A 25,035-nucleotide genomic window follows, 5' to 3' on the forward strand; every position below is an offset into this window, starting at 1 on the left:
AGTTGCATGAGAGGAGTAAGACAGACAAGTCTGTGGCATCATAGGTGTAAGAGAACAAGAGAGATGTATGAGAGAAATAGATGCGGAGTAGACAGATGAGATGCATGAGAGGAGTAAGTCACAGACTAGAAAGGTGAAAGTCGAGTAAGATGGAATGAAGAGATGCACAAGGTGCAAAGAGATGCATGAGATGAGAAAGACGTAATAAAGAGATGCATGAATGAGAGGAGTAAGACGGAATGAAGAGATGCACGAGAGGAGTAAGACAGAATAAAGAGATGCACGAGAGGAGTAAGACGGAATAAAGGGATGCATGAGAGGAGCACGACAGACTAGAGAGGTGCAAGTGGAGTAAGACGCAATAAAGAGATGCACGAGAAGAGTAAGACGGAATAAAGAGAAGCACGAGATGAGTAAAATTGAATTAGGAGATGCATGAGAGGAGTAAAATAGAATAAAGAGATGCATGAGAGGAGTAAGAGACTAGAAAGGTGCATGTAAAGATGCACAAGAGGTGTAAGACAGAATAAGGAGATGCATGAGAGGAGTACGACAGAATAGAGATGAAAGGGAGAGTAAGATGGAAGAAAGATGCATGAGAGAAGCAAGACGGAATAAATGGATGCACAAGAGGAGTGGGACAGACTAAAAAAGGTGCAAGTGGATTAACACAGAATAAAGAGATGCATGAGAGGAGTAAGATGGGATAAAGGGATGCATGAGAGGAGTAAGACGGAATAGAGAGATGCATGAGAGGAGCAAGACAGACACAACAGTGGCATGACAGGTGTAAGATGCAAACTAGAGAGGAGCATGACAGGAGTACAACGGACACAAGAGATGTATGAGAGAAAGATACAGACTAGAGAGATTAGATGCATGAGAGGAGTAAGAGACTAGAAAGGTGAAAGTGGAGTAAGATGGAATGAAGAGATGCACGAGATGATTAAGACAGAATAGAGCAATGCATGAATGAGAGGAGTAAGACAGAACAAAGATGCATGAATCAGAGGAGTAAGATGGAATAGAGATGCACAAGGGGAGTAAGACAGAATAAAGAGATGCATGGGAGGAGTAAAACGGAATAAAGAGATGCTCAAGTGGAGTAACATGAAATAAAGAGATGCACGAGAGGAGGTCAGAATAAAGAGATGCACGAGAGGAGTAAGACGGGATGAAGAGATGCACGAGAGGAGTAAGAGACTAGAAAGGTGCAAGTGGAGTGATACAGTATAAAAAGGTGCACGAGAGGAATAAGATGAAAAAGAAATGCACAAGAGGAGTAAGACGGAATAAAGATCCACACAAGAGGAATAAGACAGACTAGAAAGGTGCACGTGGAGTAAAATTGAATAAAGAGATGTACAAGAAGAGTAAGACAGAATAAAGAGATGCATGAGATGAGTAAGACAGAATAAAGAGATGCATGAGAGGAGTAAGACAGAATAAAGAGATGCAAGAGAGAAGTAAGACGAAATAGAGAGATGCATGAGAGGAGTAAGATGGAATAGAGATTCATGAGACAAGTAAGATGGAATAGAGAGATGCACGAGAGGAGTACTGTCGGAACAAAGATTCATGAGAAGAGTAAGATGGAATAAAGAGCTGCACAAGAGGAGTAAGACAAAATAAAGAGCTGCACGAGATGAGTAAGATGGAATAAAGGGCTGCACGAGAGGAGTAAGACGAAATAAAGAGCTGCACAGGAGAAGACAGAATAAAGAGATGCATGAGAGTAGTAAGACAGAATGAAGAGATGCACAAGAAACATAAGCAATAAGAGAGTAATAAGGCAGAGTTCTGAGAACAGAGGCTGGCATAAGAGCTTCATGTCACAGCACGAGAACGTATGGAGTAAGGTACAGATAAAAGGCAAGACCAAGCCCAAAGACAGCATGGACAACATGCTGGGGAAGCATCACTGAAAGAGTAAAACATAGATCACAGGCAAGGGAATCCAGGGAGGAGACATATAACGGGCAAGCATAGAAGGAGTACGACACAGATCAGAGGTGAAGGGTATCATGGTAATAGTAAGACAGGTCACAGGTGAGGGAAGCAAGGAAGGAGAGAGACACAAATCACAGGTGATGGAAGCATGGGAGGGAGACCTAGATATCACAGGCAAGAGAAGCTAGGGGAGAGACTTGGAGAGCAGAGGCGAGGGAGGCATTGGAGGAATAAGACCTATAAATCACAGGTGAGGGAAGCATGAAAGGAGAGAGACCTAGAGATCACAGGCGGGGGAAGCATGGGAGGGGAGAGACCTAGAGATCACAGGCGAGGGAAGCATGGCAGGAGAGATACCTAGAGATCACAGGCAAGAGACGTATGCGAGAAGAGAGAAGTAGAGAGCAGAGGCGACGGAAACATAGGAGGAATAAGACCTCTAGATCACAGGTGAGGAAAGCATGGGGGGAGAGAAAACTAGAGATCACAGGCGAGGGAAGCATAGGAGGGAAGAGAGAACTAGAGATCACAGGCGAGGGAAGCATGGCAGGAGGGAAACCTAGAGATCACGGGCAAGAGAAGCCATGTGAGAAATAAGACCTAGAGATTACAGGCGGGGGAAGGAATGAAGGAGAGAGACCTAGAGATCAAAGTTAGGGGAAGCATGGGAGGAATAAGACATACAGCTTATACGAGGAGTACAACACAGATCACAGGTCTAGGGTATCATGGGAATAGTTAAACAGGTCACATGTGTGAGAAGCAAGGGAGGAGACAGAACTAGAGATCAGAGGCGGGGGAAGCATTGGACGAATAAGACCTACAGACCACAGGTGAGGGAAGCATGGGAGCAATAAGACCCAGAGCTCATGGGTGAGGGAAGCAAGAGAGGAGGCCTAGAGAACACACGCAATGGAATAAAGAGAGGAAAGAGAAAGCAGACGACGGAAGCATGGGAAGAGAGAGACCTAGAGATCACAGGCGAGGGAAGCAAGGGAGGAATAAGACCTAGAGATCAGAGGCAAGAGAAGAATGGGAGGAGAAAGACCTAGAGAACACAGTCAAGGAAGGCATGGGAGGAGCAAGACCCAGAGCTCACAGGTGAGAGAAGCAAGGGAGGAATAAGACCTAGAGATCACAGGCAAGGAAAGCATGGAAGGAGAGATACCTAGAGATCACAGGCAAGGGAAGCGTGAGAGGAGAAAACCTAGAGATCACTGGTGAGGGAAGCATGGGAGGAGAGACCAATAACAAGCAAGCATAGGATGAGTACAACACGGATCAGAGGTGAAGGGTATCATGGGCATAGTAAGAGGTAACAGACTAGGGAAGCATGGGATGAGAGAGACCTAGAGATCACAGGCAAGGGAAGCATGGGAGGCAAGAGACCTAGAGATCACAGGCGAGGGAAGCATGGGAGGAGAGAGACCAAGAGATTAAAGGCCAAGAAAGCCAGGGAGTAGAGTGGTAACAAGCAAGCATAGAAGGAGCACGACACTGATCACAGGTGTAGGGTATCGTGGGAATAGTGAGACATGTCACAAGCAAGGGAAGCATGGGAGGAATAAGACCTAGGGCTCATAAGCGAGGCGAGCATGTGGGGAATAAGACCCAGAGATCACAGGCGAGGTAATCGAGTGCAAAGCGAGACCTAGAGATCACAGGCAAGGGAAGCATGTGAGGAATAAGCCCTTGAGATCAAGGGCGAAGGAAACATGGTAAGGGAGAAATCTTAGAGATCACAGGCAAGGGGAGCATGGGAGGAATAAGAACTAGAGCTCACAGGCGGGTGGGAGCATGGGAGGGGAGACCTAGAGATCACAGACGAGGGAAGAATGGCAGGAGAGGAATCTAGAGATCACAGGCGGGGGAGCAAGGGAGGAGATACATCTAGAGATTACAGGTGAAGGAAGCATGGGAGGAGAGAAACCTAGAGATCACAGGCGAGGGAAGCATGTGAGGAATAAGACCTAGAGATCACAGGCGAAGGAAGCCAGGGAGGAGAGAGGTAACAGGCAAGCATAGAAGGAGTACATCGCAGGTGAAGTGTAAAATGGGAATATTAAGACAGGTCACAAGCGAGGGAAGCAAGGGAGAGATCATAGGTGACGGAGGCTTGGAAGGAGAGAGCCCAAGAGACCACAGGCAAGGGAAGCAAAGGAGGAGAGAGGACTAGAGATCGCAGGCGAGGAAAGCATGGGAGGCGAGAAACCCAGAGATCACAGGCAAGGGAAGCATGGGAGGCAAGAGACCAAGAGATCACAGGCGAGGGAAGCATGTGAGGAGAGAGTCCTAGAGATCACAGGCAAGGGAAGCATGGGAGGAGAGGGACCTAGAGATCACAGGCAATTGAAGCATGGTAGGAGAGACCTAGAGATCACAGGCAAGGGAAGCATGATAGGAGAGAGACCTAGCGATCACAGGAAAGGGAAGCATGGTAGGAGAGACCTATAGATCACAGGCAAGGGAAGCATAGGAGGAGAGAGACCTAGCGATCACAGGAAAGGGAAGCATTGCCTTATATGCAATTTTCAAATTCAATCTCATGCCACGTGGGAGGGGCTGCATTTACATGAATCAGGGTCTCTTAAAAAACGTTGTTTTATGTTCGGGGAGAATGAAGAACTTCATCAAAGTAGGGTGTCTGCTGCTTGATCAGGATGATGTACCCGATTTCAGGGTATATGGCCCCTTTGAACTAAAATATTTATATGAATTTAACCGTTCGACTGGGCTATTCTAATGGTGCGCTGTCAGATGCAGCTCATGGCGAACCCCTGCCATCCCTTGGAGGCTAGGATATAAAAACAGATCCTGCTGAGCTCATCAGTCCTGAACCCGTGTACTATGGACTGCACAGAGCAGCAGGAGGCAGCCAGTGCACTGCTAGTGCCTCAGGGTTAGCTCCGACTGGTTATGTGGCATTGAGCTTTCAGCGCAGATGAGTTAGCTCCGACTGGTTATGTGGCATTGAGCTTTCAGCGCCTCAGGGTTAGCTCAGACTGGTTATGTATGAACGGAGCTTTCAGCGCCTCAGGGTTAGCTCAGACTGGTTATGTATGAACGGAGCTTTCAGCGCCTCAGGGTTAGCTCAGACTGGTTATGTATGAACGGAGCTTTCAGCGCCTCAGGGTTAGCTCAGACTGGTTATGTGGCATTGAGCTTTCAGCACAGATGGGTAGCTCAGACTGGTTATGTATGAACGGAGCTTTCAGCGCCTCAGGGTTAGCTCAGACTGGTTATGTGGCATTCAGCTTTCAGCACAGATGGGTTAGCTCAGACTGGTTATGTGTGAACAGAGCTTTCAGTGCCTCAGGGTTAGCTCAGACTGGTTATGTATGAACGGAGGTTTCAGCGCCTCAGGGTTAGCTCAGACTGGTTATGTATGAACGGAGCTTTCAGCGCCTCAGGGTTAGCTCAGACTGGTTATGTGGCATTGAGCTTTCAGCACAGATGGGTTAGCTCAGACTGGTTATGTATGAATGGAGCTTTCAGCGCCTCAGGGTTAGCTCAGACTGGTTATGTATGAACGGAGGTTTCAGCGCCTCAGGGTTAGCTCCGACTGGTTATGTGGCATTGAGCTTTCAGCACAGATGGGTTAGCTCAGACTGGTTATGTGTGAACAGAGCTTTCAGTGCCTCAGGGTTAGCTCAGACTGGTTATGTATGAACGGAGGTTTCAGCGCCTCAGGGTTAGCTCAGACTGGTTATGTATGAACGGAGCTTTCAGCGCCTCAGGGTTAGCTCAGACTGGTTATGTGGCATTGAGCTTTCAGCACAGATGGGTTAGCTCAGACTGGTTATGTATGAATGGAGCTTTCAGCGCCTCAGGGTTAGCTCAGACTGGTTATGTGTGAACAGAGCTTTCAGTGCCTCAGGGTTAGCTCAGACTGGTTATGTATGAACGGAGCTTTCAGCGCCTCAGGGTTAGCTCAGACTGGTTATGTATGAACGGAGGTTTCAGCGCCTCAGGGTTAGCTCAGACTGGTTATGTGTGAACAGAGCTTTCAGCGGCTCAGGGTTAGCTCAGACTGGTTATGTATGAACGGAGCTTTCAGCACAGATGGGTTAGCTCAGACTGGTTATGTGTGAACGGAGCTTTCAGCTCCTCAGGGTTAGCTCAGACTGGTTATGTGTTAACAGAGCTTTCAGCGCCTCAGGGTTAGCTGGGACTGGTTATGTGGCATTGAGCTTTCAGCGCCTCAGGGTTAGTTCAGACTGGTTATGTGGCATTGAGCTTTCAGCGCCTCAGGGTTAGCTCAGACTGGTTGTGTGTGAACAGAGCTTTCAGCGCCTGAGGGTTAGCTCAGACTGGTTATGTGGCATTGAGCTTTCAGCGCCTCAGGGTTAGTTCAGACTGGTTATGTGTGAATGGAGCTTTCAGCGTAGATGAGGACGGTGGGACGGTTATTTGTATATGGAGTTTTGAGTGCTGATGGGTGCTGTGTGTTGGTTGTGTGCGCATGGAGCTTTCAGCGCAGATGGCTGCGGTGGGACGGTTATGTGTGAATCTTGGTTTCAGTGCTGATGGGTGCTGTGTGTTGGTTATGAGTCCATGGGGATTTCTGTGATGATGGGTGCGGTGTATTAGTTATGTGTGCATGGAGTGCTGATGGCTGAGGTGTGTTGGTTATTTGTGCATGGAGCTTTCTGTGCTGATGGTTGCGGTGAGTTGGTTATGTGTGAATGGAGTTTTTAGTGCTGCAGTTTGTTGGCTACCAAGATTCCGACATTAGGGCATGATTTTCGGTATTGTACATCAGGGGCGGCAGCAAGAGTGGATAGTAAATATGCACTATGCCTCCTTCTTAGAGAGCCTGGAGCAAGTCACAGTGATGCACAGATGCCTAAACAGACCGTAAGAGCCTTAGAAATACTTAGCCACAGATCAGCCTTTCCAGTTCCAAACTTGTCAAACTATGAGGGAGTCTTTATTTACTGAACATTCACATTTAATTAAGTAACATCGCCAGAAGACTTGCGTTAACAAGAACAGTTTGAACATCTCATCTACTGCAGGTTTCTTTCCCACATAATGCTACTCGAGGGTTTGGTTTTCTTATTATAAATGTGGAACTACAAGAATCAGAATTAAAGTAACTGAACGGGGTGAGGTCTACACTCCAGCATGGAAAGAGCAGGAAGATTTGCATCTGTCCTTTGCTCTGTGGTGGTTCGGTGCTCCAGCAGTGTGAATCTTGGGGCACCGACGACCTGTGTAGGTCTGACATAAGGCCAGGGCACAACGACTGCACAACACAACGATCGTGGCATTATTTGGATATTTCCTGACCTAGTGGCTGTTATGCAATGTCTCTTTGCTGCTGACTCTTTTACATTAGTCACGACTGAACCTCACACTAAGTCCAACACCAAGGAAGGCTATGGGATAAACACTGTAGTTTGTAATTATAAGCTTGCTCAACCTCAGCTTGCGACTATCCCAAAGTGCCAACCCTGGCATGCAGTGGTCAACCTGGCAATTGTATGAATTACAATTTAAATGTAAACATGGGCTGATGAGGCAAAATATGAGCTCAGAACAGTAGTATCTGAGTAGTGTCACAGCAGGGGCACATTGGGAGGCAGTATCTATCCATATCGAGGCAGAAGAAAACTAAAGCACACATTGGAAAGGACAATCTGAAATTCTGGAGGAAAGGTTATTAGTTGATGAGGAATTAGGTGTTTGTTAGAAAACAATGCTCAGGATGGCAACGGGTGGGTGTGAGGGGGAGCCAAGAGCAGTGACGGGACTTGAGAGGTCTAAACCATGGACACTCCAAGACGCGAAGAAACATATAAAGGGTCCAAACCACAAAGAGATTCTGAGGAAGAGAGGCGCAAAAGAGACGCAAGGCACAGTGAGAGACTATGGGACAGGGAGAGACATACACAAGATCAAACCACATAAAGGCTCCAGGATAGAGAGAGATTTGCAGTGAATGGCTCAAACCAAAGAGAAAGAAGCAGAAAAGACACAAGCAATGAGAGAACATACAATAAACTGAGAGGTACTAGACAAGCACAACCAGACAGACCCCATAACCGGGGAGACACAGGAGGAGTCCAAGCCACAGAGACTTTGAGGCAAAGAAAGCAGCAAACGGGACACAAGACACAGAGCTGACCAGCCCACTCAAGTGCCGGAGACACCAAGAGGGTAGAGAGAAGCACAAAAACCCTTGGGCATAAAGAGAAATACTCGTTCAAACTAAGACGGTTTAGGGGCAAAGGAAAGATTTGTTTTATTGGTCGTCCAGAATCACAATAAAATGATGGCAGTAGGTATACTTCACAGGAGAATATGACAAACATGCGAGGACATTCCTTTGAAAGGTGGAAAACATTCACAGCATCAACTTTGCATTAATGATACATATTACCGTATCCGGACACAACATCAGTGTCTCATGGATATAAATCACAACACAAAACTCTTAACAAGCCCCACCTCCTCCGCCCCAGGGTCGTCTAAAGGAAAATCCCCCCCACACCATGTGCCGGACTACACCTTCCTATCGTTGCAAGTCTACTACATTCTTGGACTCTTTCTATTCCCATGTGATACCAGCATATCAGACTCCGTATGGTCAGCTTGCGTCCCCTCCATCTCCTGTGAGGTGGGGACCCCTCTAGTGGGGACCTCTGTAATCCGGGCATACCAGGACCTTGTGTCCTCTTCCAACTGGTCATCCCTCCTAACTCGTTTCATGCGGATTAGCTCTACTGTCGGCCATTCCCGTAAGTCTTTGGCCCAACTCTCCACCGTGGGGGGCGTCGAGCTCATCCACCCGATTGCTATTCTCCGTTTGGCCAGTACCAGCCCCAGCTGGAGTAATTTCCTTGTACGTTTTTTCCCCTTAGGACTAGGAAGGAGCTCCAGCAGCATCTCCTTTCTGGCATCCTCTTTAACGGCGAAAGAAGCAATAAGCAGCTCACCGTTTTTTCAGAGTCGCAGCATGAAAGCTTCTTCAGCAATGCATCCTTTTGTTCCACCAGGCGCTGTGTCTCTTCCTGAAAAAATAAACAGAAGCTGAGGAGTCTTAAATAGACTATTCTGCACACTGACCAATCAGACAAGAGCAGGAATACACCAGCCAAACCAATCAGACAAGACCGTAACTCCGAGAGCACTTCTCTGACCACAGCAAAGATCCCACCCACAAAACCTCTTTACAACTAACCAAACAGAAAACTACTTACAATACTGGATCCTAAAACTGACCAATGAAAAAATAGTTGTGAGAAGTTGGCCTGGCATATGCTGGTCACTAGTTATAGTGGCCACCTTGCACCAGTCCAATTCGACTCTTATGGTAGATAGGTTTAAGACAACCTTTTAAAGAAAGCTATCCTAGTGGTAGCTGCGGAGAGCAGCCTTCAGGCTAAGTCTCTGAGGAATGTAAAGCAGCTTGTTTGTACCTTATAATCTCTTGAATTACCAAATGAAAGGACACCACACAGGTATATATATCAAATATATATGTATTTATTTCTAGACACATTCTACTAATCTCTTTATGAGATTAGAAGTCAGGAACACATTCAAATATCAACGTTTCACAATAAGTTAAGCACAAATATGGCTGGGGCCCTAGGGGCATACCACACCATATACTAAAAAAGAGGTTTAGGAAAGTCGACTTGCAGAGGGACAAGGCCTAGGGCCTGTAGAATCTCTGGGGCTTTACTAATCCACCCAAGGCAGGTAAGTAAAAGACCCACGGGAGACGCGTGCAGTGTGAGAACACAGCCGTGGGTTCCCTATTGATTTCAATGGAGCAAGTCGCGGTTGGATTTTTAAAGTTTTAGGGTACTTCGAGGAAGTCTACAAGCAAGCCACTTACAAGGTAAGTAATTTGAGGGCCAACACACACTAGGGCACCGGAGTGCACGAGTTACCTCACCCAGGGAAGCCGGGTGCATAGGTGTCTTTTGGCATCTGGTCGCGTCGCTGTTTTCTATGGAAGCCAAAGAAGATTTGCTGCTAGCGAAGACTGAAGAAGTGTCCGGTGGAATCCAAGACTGGATTCATGATGAATATGACCTGAAAGCAGAGAAGACAGTGTTCACAGTCACTGGCCAGTGACCCGGGGCCAGGAAGATGGATGCCCACGGAAGTCGGGTGATTTCAGGTGATCAAGGGTGTTTTGACTCTTCGCTCACGAGGACCAGGAGGCATCGATGATGACCAGCAGCTGGATTCGGACTGTCCCACGACGCCTGCAGCTTACTGAGGTGTCGGCAACCGGATTTGAGCCAACAAGCCTTGGCAACAGCAAGTCTCGTGGAAATTGAAGAAAGTCAGCGGTGCAGACCAGCAAGGTCTGAGGAACTCACCCAGCGAGGGCAGGCCTGGAGCAACAAGGGGAGCCCTTTGGATCGATCAGAAAGTCTTCAGGGGACCCACAAGCCAACGGGCAAGGGATCGCAAAGACGCCTTGTGAGGAAATGCTTTACAAGAGCCCACGGTCACTCGGGACGGGGTAGGCCTCTGATTTTCGGTGCACAACCTGCTGGAGGCTTGGGCCACCAATGGTCCAAAACACAAGTTCGTAGAATGTCGTGAAGGGGTTGCACTCGACAATAGTGCATGGTACCCGGGTATTGCTGTTCCTCGTCACTCGTGGGGTCCACTCGTCTCAGCTCTGCTGGGGACTCACAATGGCCGTCGAGAAGTCAGGAAATCCACTTACAGGGCTTCAGGGACTTTGGACTCCAGCGGGAGCGGTAAAGCTTGCGACCGTTGATTAGAGTTTTTGGTGCCTGCCAAGCAGGGGAGTCACTCCTTGACTCCAAGGGAGATTCTTCAGTCTTCCAAAGGTAGTGGAACATCGAAGGGCCAGGATTCTTCTTGTAACGTGTCGTCCAGGGATATCTAGTTTGCAATGGCAACGGTTCCCCATCTTATACTAAAAGAAAGGGAGGGACTAGCTTTATGACCACTCCTCTGGGAGGGCCAGGGTCGGGGGTGGTTAAACCCACTTCCCTTTGTCCAGTTTCGCGCCAGAGCAGAGACAGGTAGCCCCTGAACCGGTTTGAGCTGGCATATGCACAGAGGAGCCTACTGCTCCCCCAGTGCAGGACTTCAAAGCACTCTAGTGAGTGCACCCACCCAGCCCCAATACACTAAATCCTGTCTGGAAGGTGGTGACACCTCCCTGTGACCGGATGCCTATTGTTGGGACTCCTCCACTGCGAGTTTCAGTGAGCAGCAGGAGGGCAGTCCAGTGTCTGTGCTGGTGGCATCCATTTTGTGATGCCAGGGCTCTTTCAGATTTCTACCGTGTTTCCACAGTGGGTACATGTCTATCCCTCTAGAAGGGTGGGATCATACTCCCACACCAGTTACTGGTGTGGGGGTATGATTCCAAGTTGTTTGACACCAAACACGACATGCTTTGATGCAGTCATTCCAAAGTTAGCATTTACCGTTGGGTTATAATGCACTTAAGAGTATATGGTTTAACCGCATCCACAAACAGCCACAGAGAATAGACTCTGCCAGCTGCAGAGGGGTCCTGCTCATGCAGAGGCACCCCCTCAAATTGTAAACCAAGCACCCTGCCCTCAGGATTGATAGGGCCTGCCTTAGGGGTGACTGATAGGTTTATATGTGTGTGTATGGTGAGATATAGGAACCTATACCTCAGTGAGGAGTGCTAACACTACCTCACCCAGGCTGCAGTAGCAGGCCTGTGGTGTCAGATTTAGTCTGCTTCCCAGGGGTGGCATAATACATGCTTCAGCCCCTGGTAGGCCTGTGAAGTACCTATGCCCTTGGTACCTAGGGTACCATATACTAGGTGCACATAAGGTACCACAGTATCCAATCACTAGTGCATCTAATATGCACTCCAAGTCGTTTAGAGAGAACAGAGAGACTGGGGCCCTGATTAGCAGGGACCCAGCCAGAAACCAGTGTTAACATCAGAAAAAAAGTGGGGGCAACATAAGTGCAGATCCTACTCTCCTACAATAGTCCTGAGATTCCAGCTACAAGGCTGCACCCCGGGAATGGAACAATAAGAAATGATCCGTTGAGCTCACTGTCCCCTGCACTAGCGGATCTCTCAGAAACCACTACATCCCAGGAGCTTGCCAATCACAACAGAGGACAGTGTCCCAGTCCAATAAGCCATTACTTCTGCTTCGACCAGGACAATATTACTGTAGGAGAGAAGCGTCAAGAGGACAACATCGAGTAGCTGAAAACTTTAACAGGCAGCAAGAACTCTCCGACCATGAAGTGGCCGCTATCAATCAAATAAAGAGCACAGAAGGTCCTACACAGGCAGTCACTAAACTATGGGGAGGTCCAGTCAGACAGAACTGTAGAGAAGACGATGCTAATCCAGACCATCAGAGAAGCGGACCATGGCAGAACAGAGCGACAGGTCACCAGTTCTGTCAACGAGAGCAGAGACAACCCATTCTTTGAGACCAGGGGATGCCCTTGGACAAAGTCCAGTCTGTCTGAGAGAGCAGTCACACTGCAGAATTCAGAGCGAATACAACACAGACCCTTCTTTAGAAGCAACGAGAGCCCTGCCCAGTTTCTCAGAACCGGAACCACATATCCTGGCTTGAGGAACAAACCATAACCCACACTAAGACTAGGGGCCTGATTTAGATCTCGACAGACGGGCTACTGCGTCACAACAGTGACCGATATTCCGTCGGACGAAATATAAATCCCATAACATCCTATGGGATTTATATTTCAGCGGACGGAAAATCCGTCACCTTTGTGATGGAGTAACCCATCCACCGAGATCTAAATCCGTCCCAAGGTAGGAAACAGCCCAGACTCTATCTCCTGTGGAACCCAACGGCAGGCCTCATCCGCCGGGGAAGAGAGCACTGACCAGACCCAGTATCTGGGAGAAGGGGAGGTGATTAGCCCCTTTCAATTCTCAGAACTAATCTCGGAGGAGAAAAAGACACTGCCTACAAAGCATCTTTGGGGGAAAAGGCACAGCCCAAACCCACCTCTTTTCAGCCGTAAGACACTGCAGAATGGCCACTAGAAGAAAACAGAGCCGACACGCTCTATATCGGGGAAAGATACCTCTCAGCCGCTCTCTGGCGCAAGGCACCGCCCAGACCCCCGGCCTCTCTAGGGGCCAAGGTAATGCCCAATCCAATGGTCTTCTCTGGGGGCCAAGATAGCACGGAGATTCCCAGTCCCTCTGGGGGCTTGGACACTTCCCAGACCCCCAGTCTTTCTGGGGACCAAGGAACCTTTCAGACTCCCAGGCTCTCTGTGGGAAAAGGTGCCACTTAGACAAGACGCTGTCTAGACCCAGGTTTGGGAGGCAAGGCAAGACCCAGATCCTGCCCAGGCACTGAAAAGCTTATAGAGCAGATCAACAAGTGAGGCGAGAGTAAGCCCTTCTTTAGGCAGTGATTCTTAAAGGATTTTTTCTGACACTCACATAAGGATAGGATAAGGTGTCAACTGCACCGTCAAGCAGACCTAAAAGTTGTTCACCTCAAAACATGGCCCAGGCCCAAGAACAGGGCAAGTCATCAATAGCCAATCTGTTTAGTGAAAACAGATGCTCCCACAAAAAAAAAAAAACTACTAAAATCCAAAGACACAGGAGTCATAAGGCTACTGCTACTATATGTGTAAAAGCCATAGGAAGGTTACCAGGCTGGAATGTCCTTCGGGCTATTCTGTTATCCTGGCATGCCCTGGCTTAGAAAGAAGGGTCATTCCAGGCCTTGCATGCATGTTACAACAAAACTTGTCTAACGGAGAGGAAGTGGATGATCCTACAAGTGAACAAGTCTATGAGGAGCATGACTTGTGCATACTTGATACAATGTGTGTGAAAGTGCACCAGATAAAGAAGTGCCACAGTACAAAGATAACTTGTGGCAGAAACACAGTGAGCATTACAGCACTATAAACACTTGATAACACGAGGCACAAGGTGTGAAACTACCGATAAACGGGACCAAGACATGGCCAAGTCCAAACGCCGATTCTGAAATGACTCCCACATACGACACTCCATTCTGAAAAGACTCCCACATACGACACTCCATTCTGAAAAGACTCCCACATACGACACTTCATTCTGAAAAGACTCCCACATACGACACTTCATTCTGAAAAGACTCCCACATACGACACTCCATTCTGAAAAGACTCCCACATACGGCACTCCATTCTGAAAAGACTCCTAGATACGGCACTCCATTCTGAAATGACTCCAACATACCACACTCCATTCTGAAATGACTCCAACATACCACACTCCATTCTGAAATGACTCCAACATACCACACTCCATTCTGAAATGACTCCAACATACCACACTCCATTCTGAAATGACTCCAACATACCACACTCCATTCTGAAATGACTCCAACATACCACACTCCATTCTGAAATGACTCCAACATACCACACTCCATTCTGAAATGACTCCAACATACCACACTCCATTTTGAAATTACTCCTACATATTTCACTCCATTCGGAAATGACTCCTACATACTACGCTCCATTCTAAAATGACTCCTACACACACTACACTTCATTCTGAAATGACTCCTACATACTACTCTGAAATGATTCCTATTTACAACGCTCCATTCTGAAACGACATACTGTGCTCCATTTTGAAATGCCTCCTACATGCCGCGCTCCATTCTGAAATGACTTCTACATACTACGCTCCATTCTGAAACGCCTCCTACATACCAAGCTCCATTCTGAAACAACTCCTGCATGACACTCCATTCTGAAACGACTCCTACATGACACACCATTCAGAAACGACTACTGCATACGAAGCTCTATTCTGAAATGACTCCTAGATACTACACTCCATTCTGAAACGACTCCTACATACTATGCTCCATTCTGATACGACTCCTACATTCTGCGCTCCATTCTGAAATGACTCCTACATACCGCGCTCCATTTTGAAATGACTCCTACATGCCGCGCTCCATTCTGAAACGACTCCTACATACTACGCTCCATTCTGAAACGGCTCCTACATACTACACTCCATTTTGAAATTACTCCTACATATTTCACTCCATTCTGAAATGACTCATACATACTACGCTCCATTCTGAAACGACACCTTCATACCACGCTACATTCAGAAATGACTCCTACATACTTTGCTCCATTCTGAAATGACTCCTACATACTGCCCTCTTTTCTGAAATGACCCCTACATACTACACTCCAGTCCGAAATGACCTACATAGTACGGTCCATTCCAAAATGACTCCTACATACTACGCTCCATTCCGAAACGACTCCTACATACTACCCTGAAATGACTCCTACCTACTACACTCCATTCTGAAATTACTCCTACATGGTACAGTCCATTCTGAAATGGCTCCTACATACTGTGCTCCATTCTGAAATAAACAATGTCCCCAGCACACGTAAACAATAAGTATATTGGTTAGAATTGCACGTTGTGAGCATCAAGTAAAACAAAGTGCGATGATTTCTTTCTTTTATTCCTTTGTTCATCCAACAGCCGACACGTGTTTCGTCGCACAGGATAATGCACCCGCGACTTTATCAAGGCTATGTTCTCCATAGGCACGGAAGGCGACGGTTGGACCTACGAAACACAACATATCGGAAGGGTTACTGAGAATTTTGGGACACAATTGGATCCCTGATACTGGATAACTACAAACGTCGTCTTCACTAAGAACCCCTTATTTGCGGGTTGGAATTATCACCGCAAATCAAATTTGTTTAAAGGAGAACATAGCCTTGATAAAGTCGCGGGTGCATTACCCTGTGCGACGAAACACGTGTTGGCTGTTGGATGAACAAAGGAATAAAAGAAAGAAAATCTCAAGAATCATCTCACTTTGTTTTACTTGATGCCCATAAGGTGCAATTCTTACCAATATACTTATTGTTTACGTGTGCTGGGGACATTGTTCAGCCAATTGGCACATGCCGATTACCTGGGGAGATTAGTGGTGTTCCTCACCTTTCAGCACCGTTACTAATATAGATTACTCCAAATATTCTTTAGATGGTATTCTCCTAAAGTGGCGCCATTGTCCTATACTCCAAACCACTACCTCCCTTTTTTTCCCATTCTGAAATAACTCCTACATATTACATTCCATACGGAAATGACTCCTAAATACTACACTCCATTCGGAAATGAATCTTACATACTACACTCCATTCTGAAATGACTCCTACATACTACACTCCATTCTGAAATGACTCCTACATATTGTGCTCCATTCTGAAACGACTCCTCCATACTACGCTCCATTCTGAAACGACTCCTACATACTACACTCAATTCTGAAATGACTCCTACATATTTCACTCCATTCTGAAATGACTCCTACATATTTCACTCCATTCTGAAATGACTCCTACATATTTCACTCCATTCTGAAATCACTACATACTACTCTGAAATGACTCCCACATACTATGCTCCATTCTGAAACTCCTACATACTGCGCTCCATTCGGAAACTCCTACATACTGCGCTCCATTCTGAAACAACTCCTACATACTGCACTCCATTCTGAAACAACTCCTACATACTGCACTCCATTCTGAAACGACTCCTACATACCGCGCCCCATTCTGAAATTACTCCTACATACTACGCTCCATTCAGAAATGACTCCTACATACTACGCTCCATTCTGAAATGACTCCCACATACCACAATCCATTCTGAAATGACTCCCACATACTACGCTCCATTCCGAAATGACTCCCATATACTACGCTCCATTCCGAAATGACTCCTACACACTACGCTCCATTCTGAAACAACTCCTACATATTGCACTCCATTCTGAAACGACTCCTACATACCGCGCTCCATTCTGAAATGAATCTTACATACTACGCTCCATTCTGAAATGACTCCTACATACTACCCTCCATTCTGAAACGACTCCTACATACTGCGCTCCATTCTGAAACGACTCCTACATACTACACTCCATTCTGAAATGACTCCTACATACTACTCTGAAATGACTCCTACATATTTCACTCCATTCTGAAATGACTCCTACATACTACGCTCCATTCGGAAATGAATCTTACATACTACACTCCATTCTGAAATGACTCCTACATACTACACTCCATTCTGAAATGACTCCTACATATTGTGCTCCATTCTGAAACGGCTCCTACATACTACACTCCATTCTGAAATGACTCCCACATACTACACTCCATTCCGAAATATCTCCTACATACTACGCTCCATACTGAAATGACTCCTACATACTACACTCCATTCTGAAATGACTCCTACATATTGTGCTCCATTCGAAAATGACTCCTACATAGTATAGTCCATTCAGAACTGACTCCTACATACTGTGCTCCAATCTGAAATGACTCCCACATACTACACTCAATTCCGAAATGACTCCTACATACTGCGCTCCATTCTGAAACGACTCCTACATACTGAGCTCCATTCTGAAACGACTCCTACATACTACGCTCCATTCTGAAACGACTCCTACATACTGCGCTCCATTCTGAAACGACTCCTACATACTGAGCTCCATTCTGAAACGACTCCTACATACTACGCTCCATTCTGAAACGACTCCTACATACTACACTCCATTCCGAAATGCATACTACGTTCCATACTGAAATGACTCCTACATACTACACTCCATTCTGAAATGACTCCTACATACTGTGCTCCATTCGGAAATGACTCCTACATAGTATAGTCCATTCGGAAATGACTCTGTAGTGGATGAGCCACTTTTGTGGTCTGACACCCTATGATGACCCTTAACCACCACCATTTTGTACTGACTTAAGTGTGTTATGTTACCCTAGCCTTAATGTAGGATGGGTTTGCATATGTCTGCTTCTATTCTGTCCTGTAATCTTGCTGTCTTTTAGTAGAATAGTCTTGCCAAGAATAGGAGGTGTGGGATGTCGAGGTGCAGTGTTGTGGGTGATGGTGCACACATGTGCTCAATGTTGGATACTGAGGGATTAAGTGAATTATGCCTTTGACCTATTGGCTTTGACGTGGTCTAATGTCATTCTGTTTTCTGACTTTACCTTGCTTTATGGCAGTGCTGACTTTTGCCTTTGACATGATCTCATGTCATCTTGCTTTTCAATTTCATCTTGCTTTGGGCCTTTCTGTGTGCATGGCTTAACTAACTCCATTTTCATGCTGAAGCCATTTTCTGTGCCTGCACGAAGAAGAGGGCATGTTTTGCTATCCTCCTGTTTTTCACACTGTACTGACTAGAGAGAACTGGTTCTTATCAGATGAATGTACATGGTCTGTCTCGGAGCCATAGCAAAGGCCTGATCAACCGTTGCAGTGGCCTTGGAGCAAGCTGGTACGGGTTCTCATGAGAACGAGGGGGCGAGGCTTGCTAGAAGCTTCGTTGTGTTTGAATTTGTATTAAAAAGGGGAGCCTACACTGGCCTGGTGGAAGTTCACGCAGTGGAGCAGACGTGTTGTCACGGAAGAGTGGTGTCACCTCTGAGCTTTCACCGGGTTAATGCAATGGACTCCCCTTGAGCGAAGTGGGGTGAAATGATGGAGCAGTAGGTGAGGTGTCTCTGCTACTAACTGTCTCTTGATTCTTTTCTAAATTCTTTCCTTTCCTTCTTATTTTCTGATTCTTATATCCATACATATATATACATTTCTACATATATATTTGCCTTGATTGTGTTTCAATCATACTATTGATATGTTAGAGTCTGCTATGATAGGTGCATTTGGCTTACCGTGTGGTGCTATTTACTAATAAATACATCCCAGATATACCAATTTGTCTTTTCCTTGTAGCAGGAGGTGTGGACTCTTTTTGGCCAAGTATTCTGTTGTAGAAGGATGGGTGAATTCCCTTCTAGCAGGTAATTGTGTTATAGGAACTTGTTCTACTCCTGGCAAGTGATGTGCAAAGTCTGTGTATATATTGTTTTCTTGCCTTGCCTTTGGGGGAGTGTTGAAAGTTTGCCCACCTTAGGAAGTGCTGTGTATATGTTATATTCCATAAGTTTGGAACGGATATTCTCTCCCTGGGAAAGGGACGGTACATACCTTGGTCCAGGGGAGATCGGAGCATTACAGACTCCTACATAATGTGCTCCAATCTGAAATGACTCCCACATACTACACTCCATTCCGAAATGACTCCCACATACTACGCTCCATTCCGAAATGACTCCCACATACTACGCTCTATTCTGAAATGACTCCTACATACTACGCTCTATTCTGAAATGAGTCCTACATACTACGCTCCATTCCGAAATGACTCCCACATACTACGCTCTATTCTGAAATGACTCCCACATACTGTGCTCCATTCGGAAATGACTCCTACATAGTATAGTCCATTCGGAAATGACTCCTACATAGTATAGTCCATTCGGAAATGACTCCTATATACTGTGCTCCAATCTGAAATGACTCCTACATATTTTACTCCATTCGAAAATTACTCCTACATACTACGCTCCATTCTGAAATGACTCCTACATACTACGCTCCAGTCTGAAATGACTCCTACATACTACGCTCCATTCTGAAATGACTCCTACATACTACTCTGAAATGACTCCTACATACTATACTCCATTCTGAAATGACTCCTACATACTACTCTGAAATGACTCTTACATACCACACTCCATTCTGAATTGACTCCTACATATTTCATTCCATTCGGAAATGACTCACACATACTACGCTCCATTCTGAAATGACTCCTACATACTACACTCCATTCTGAAATTACTCCAACACATCACTCCATTTTCCATTCTGAAATAGCTCCTGAACACTAAATACTCATTCTGAAATTAAATTTGCACACTGTATGCCCGTCACAATCTAAGATGCACTGAACAGAAGGCAAGCCCCTTAACCTTGTTAGTGTCTTAACCTCACACTATATAGCAGACTTGATGATCGGAGGGCATGGTGAGGGCGGCAGGGTACAATGGGGTGGAGTCCACAATGAGATAGGTAGAAAAGACACCTCGGGGTAAGAACACACATGTAAGAAGGACCACCATGTCACTCTTGCCACGCCTCTTAGTTTACATTTTACATTTGTGTTTTCTCCAGTCTCCTGCCTTTGGGTCCCTGTTAGTGTACAGGTTGGAGGTCTGGTTAGCCCAACTAGTGTTGCTCCATGTTGACATAACCACACAGTGCTCACTGGGGTAGGGAAAAGAAGGCAGCAAACGGAGACGTTACTAAAACCCTATGTACCATGCATTATGATCCAGTACCCAGAAGGCAGCAGGCTGCCGTTCCTGAAACAAAACTTCTAAGCGTACCAAGCACTAAGATCTGGGTACCACTGCGTCATTCCCCACTCACCTCTCTGGACTGCTGCTCTCTCAGCAGTTGTCGCAGACAGCGGTTAGTTTCTTCAAAGGTTTCCAGTTTTTCAAGCAGTTTCTCTTTCTGTTGTTCAACTTGGTTTACGGTGTTAGACCCACAGCTCGAGTGTTTCTCCTGTTTAAGAGAGAATGGCATGGTCACACTTAAGGAGCTCAGGATAGAGGTGCCCTTACCACCGAGCATGGAGAGACGGCTCCCACAGCAATAAGAGAAGAGGTCCTGATTGAGGAAACATTGGAAGGAAACCGTATGCTAGAGTAAATTTCTCCAAGTTGGAGGCAAGCGGCATAGAAAAAGATCGCCCCAAAAATTGTTGAAGTCTGTGCCTCATGTAGTAATGCACGGGATGATGGTTTCACCAGTGATTGGTACACGTTGGACTGTCGTTGGAGGGTGGTGTGGTGCAAGCTGATATCTCACTAGCAAAGGGTTGGTCGCTTCTTACTAGTAAACCATGTTTTGGCATCTTACTAGCGTACTGATAAGAGGTGGCTTCACTCATGTGAAATGTGATATGTGTTGGTCTCTCACTGATATGGTGGGTAACCCCCAGGAATAGGGCAAGCTGGCCTATCTCCCTGGTGTAGGGTATGCTGGCCTCTCTGCCATGATAGCCTTTGCCTGTCGGACAGCTTATTGGCTTCTCTAACTGGTGTGGGGCATAGGTTGGACTCTGCCTGGCGCGGGGCACAGGTTGGACTCTGCCAGGCGCGGGGCACAGGTTGGACTCTGCCAGGCGCGGGGCACAGGTTGGACTCTGCCAGGCGCGGGGCACAGGTTGGACTCTGCCAGGCGCGGGGCACAGGTTGGACTCTGCCAGGCGCGGGGCACAGGTTGGACTCTGCCAGGCGCGGGGCACAGGTTGGACTCTGCCAGGCGCGGGGCACAGGTTGGACTCTGCCAGGCGCGGGGCACAGGTTGGACTCTGCCAGGCGCGGGGCACAGGTTGGACTCTGCCAGGCGCGGGGCACAGGTTGGACTCCGCCAGGCGCGGGGCACAGGTCGGACTCCGCCAGGCGCGGGGCACAGGTCGGACTCCGCCAGGCGCGGGGCACAGGTCGGACTCCGCCTGGCGCGGGGCACAGGTCGGACTCCGCCTGGCGTTGGGCACAGGTTGGACTCCGCCTGGTGTGGGGCACAGGTTGGCCTCTGCCTGGCATAGGTTGGCCTCTGCCTGGCATGGGGCATAGGTTGGCCTCTGCCTAGTGAGGGTATAGGTTGGCCTCTGCCTGGTGCAGAGTACGTTGGCCTCTCCTACTTACATTTTTCAGTTTGCACATGGACTCCTTGAGTAGCAACACTTGCTTGGCAGCTGCATTGCCGTCCATCTCGGCTTCCACCAGCTTGCAGAGAAGGGCATCCTTGTCCGTTGGGCATTGTTGCTTCGCTGACCTACAAAGAATGAAAAGTCTTAGCAGCATCCCAGAGGGCCTCTGCCATTGAAGCACAACACAATAATAAATTAAATTCATTGTGCACACAGGACACCCCACCTCATACACAACACTGGAAAATACCAAGCACAGTGCGCCTGTGCAGACCCTCAAAGCAGCTCCTGTCCCCCGAGACCTCACAGACGCCGACAGACAGCTGTGCCTACATCACAGGTGACCAACATACCATCCTATGCGCAGAGGTGGATGAAAGGGCGACCCAGAATCATGCCATCCAGGCACTTGTCGCTTACAGAATCAAATACTGCAATAACATACCAACACATCAGGAAGAGATGTGTGTCCTAAAAAGATCTGACACCAAGAGGGAGGGGCCAAGATCCATGAAGGAGACACGCATATCAAGTGAGAGCACTGATGCACACACATACAGGAACAGTACAACCCCTATAGATGTATACATTTATGAACTGTTGGGATGTTGATAACACATACTGGAACAATAACACCCCAACAGATTAATCTGCATATGAAATGTTGGGGGTACTGTATACACAAGTACAAGAACAAGAACAGTGCTCCCCCTCTGGATGGAGCACAGGAAAATTTGATGTGCTGTATATACGCTTACAAAGAGTACTGTGCCTAAATAGAGAAGTATAGGAAATGTTGGGTTTCTGTATACACACACACAGGAACATTAGTGACCCTATAGATGGATCACAAAATCAAATGGTGCTGTGCTGTATACACACACAGGAACAGTAGGGCCCCTATAGATGGATCAGTAAATGAAATGCTGCTGTGCTGTATACACACACACACACATACAGGAACAGCAGGGCCCCTATAGAAGGATCAGTAAATGAAATGCTGCTGTGCTGTATACACACACATAGGAACAGTAGGGCCCCTATAGATGGATCAGTAAATGAAGTGCTTCTGTGCTCTATACACACACAGGAACAGTAGGGCCCCTATATATGGATCAGTAAATGAAGTGCTGCTTTGCTGTACACACACACACACACACACACACACACACACACACACACACACACACACAGGAACATTAGTGCCCCTATAGATGGATCAGTAAATGAAATGCTGCTGGGCTGTATTCACACACAGGAACAGTAGGGCCCCTATAGATGGATCAGTAAATGAAGTGCTTCTGTGCTGTATACACACACAGGAACAGTAGGGCCCCTATATATGGATCAGTAAATGAAGTGCTGCTTTGCTGTACACACACACACACACACGGGAACAGCAGGGCCCCTATAGATAATAAGTAAATGAAATGCTGCTGTGCTGTATTCACACACAGGAACATTAGTGCCCCTATAGATGGATCAGTAAATGAAATGTTGCAGTGCTGTATTCACACACACACAGGAACAGTAGGGCCCCTATAGATGGATCAGTAAATGAAGTGCTTCTGTGCTGTATACACACACAGGAACAGTAGGGCCCCTATATATGGATCAGTAAATGAAGTGCTGCTTTGCTGTACACACACACACACACACAGCAACATTAGCACCCCTATAGATAATCAGTAAATGAAATGCTGCTGTGCTGTATTCACACACAGGAACATTAGTGCCCCTATAGATGGATCAGTAAATGAAATGCTGCTGTGCTGTATTCACACACAGGGACAGAAGTGCCCCTATAGATGGATCAGTAAATGAAATGCTGCTGTGCTGTATTCACACACAGGAACAGAAGTGCCTGCAGTGCTCCTACGGAAGATGACCAATCGGAAATATTGGCGCCAGGCAGCCGTCTGCAGGACACTCATAAAGCGTCTCATCAACCATTAAAGAAAATACTCGTGCACAGCACTGACGTGCAAGATATAATGAGGACAGCACATGAGCCACTGTCAACTTCTCAAAACAGTACGGTCAGTAAAGCTAATGATTAACAACTTTAGGCCTTATTCGCACACAGCCATGACCAGTGACGGCTTCCAGCCTTCGACACAGGAACTCATGAAGGATGAGGGAACAGACACCATTATATTTCCCCCCCCCCCTTATAAGTCGTGAGGTCAAGCAGATATCCTAAACAGAGGGAACTTGCTACGACTCCTGCAAGCCACCATCAACACCTCTGACCTACTCTCTATAGAGTTTGTGCCAAACAACGGCTTGCCAAGCTCCGAAGTGTCCAAAACCAGATGGAAAACGCCAGAGATAGTAAGCAGAACCGTTCAAGAAAGAAAGATACTCCAAAAGCTGGGGGATCACTTTGAAAAGAGTGCCAAAACCACTATACCCAGCACCATTTCATAGAAAGTCCACCTCAGTGCTAAGAGGACCAAGGGGCCGCTCCCCAATAGATGGCCAATCCCTCTTGACTGAACTAACACAAGAACAACTGGCAGAGTATACAACGCACAATATTGCCAGCACAACCAAATTGACATCGGACACCCTGTCCATTAAATCTTCCATCGGGTTACAACGATATAAAAATATGTATTTGGAACATCAACGGCTTAAGCTCCAAATCAAGTGACCACGAAGTCTTAAATTACCTAAAAAGATTTGACAAGATACCACTCCAGGAGACCTGGGAGGATAAACCCTTTGAGCTACAAGGCCACATCTCTAGTTTCATCCCAGCCACCAAGGGTTCTGACTTTGGTCGCCGATCAGGGGGCCTACTTTTTTTATCCTCAATAACACAAACTGGTGAAGTTCTTACTCTAAAGATTCACATTGCCCCTCCAAGCTGCATTCAGGCTTCAACAGTTAAGCTGATTCTAAATAAGACCGTTCAGAAGGTAGCAATAATAAACGTCTACATACACCCCAAAAACAAATTAAAGGCGGCCAAGGAGCTGATCAAAGAACTAACAAGAGTAATTGAAGAAGAGGACACAGACAACATCATCTTGGCTGGAGATTTTAATATGTACCTCCTAGGGTCCGACCAGGACGACGAGTCTACACAAGATCTTACCAGTGCATGGGGGATTCCGACTCAAGGCCGTTCAACAAAAGTCAAAACAGCAAGGTGCTCGAATGACCTTCTTTCGGAACTACAGCACCTAAACTTGAGAGCAGTCAATGGCCGTCTAAAGGGGGATAACCCACCAGCACCTACATACCACCCAGCCAAAATATCCTCTCACTTAGATTTCACATTTGTGTCTTTAACTTTGTTTAATAAAATAGCCTCTTTCCAAATAGGCAATAATGAATTAAGTGATCACATGCCGCAAGAAATGAAACTTCAAGCGAACTCAACTTTACTTCTGGAGGTCAATAA

At 46.8% G+C, this 25,035-nt stretch overlaps 1 protein-coding gene across 8 annotated transcripts in view; it reads right to left on the reverse strand.

Annotated features, from left to right (window-relative positions):
• Positions 1 to 25,035, reverse strand: part of ODF2 (outer dense fiber of sperm tails 2) — a 433,573-nt gene that overhangs the window by 110,704 nt on the left and 297,834 nt on the right. For all 8 annotated transcript variants that reach the window (XM_085614079.1, XM_085614083.1, XM_085614082.1 and 5 more), the window contains 3 exons: positions 21,619 to 21,748; positions 20,333 to 20,470; positions 8,892 to 8,966 (listed from right to left, as the gene is read on the reverse strand). In XM_085614079.1, the coding sequence (XP_085470205.1) occupies positions 8,892 to 8,966; positions 20,333 to 20,470; positions 21,619 to 21,748 (343 nt within the window). The remainder of the gene's footprint in view (positions 1 to 8,891; positions 8,967 to 20,332; positions 20,471 to 21,618; positions 21,749 to 25,035) is intronic.

Source organism: Triturus cristatus, chromosome 1_2 (genome assembly GCF_964204655.1).
Source record: "Triturus cristatus chromosome 1_2, aTriCri1.1, whole genome shotgun sequence".
Taxonomy (NCBI): Eukaryota; Metazoa; Chordata; class Amphibia; order Caudata; family Salamandridae; genus Triturus; species Triturus cristatus.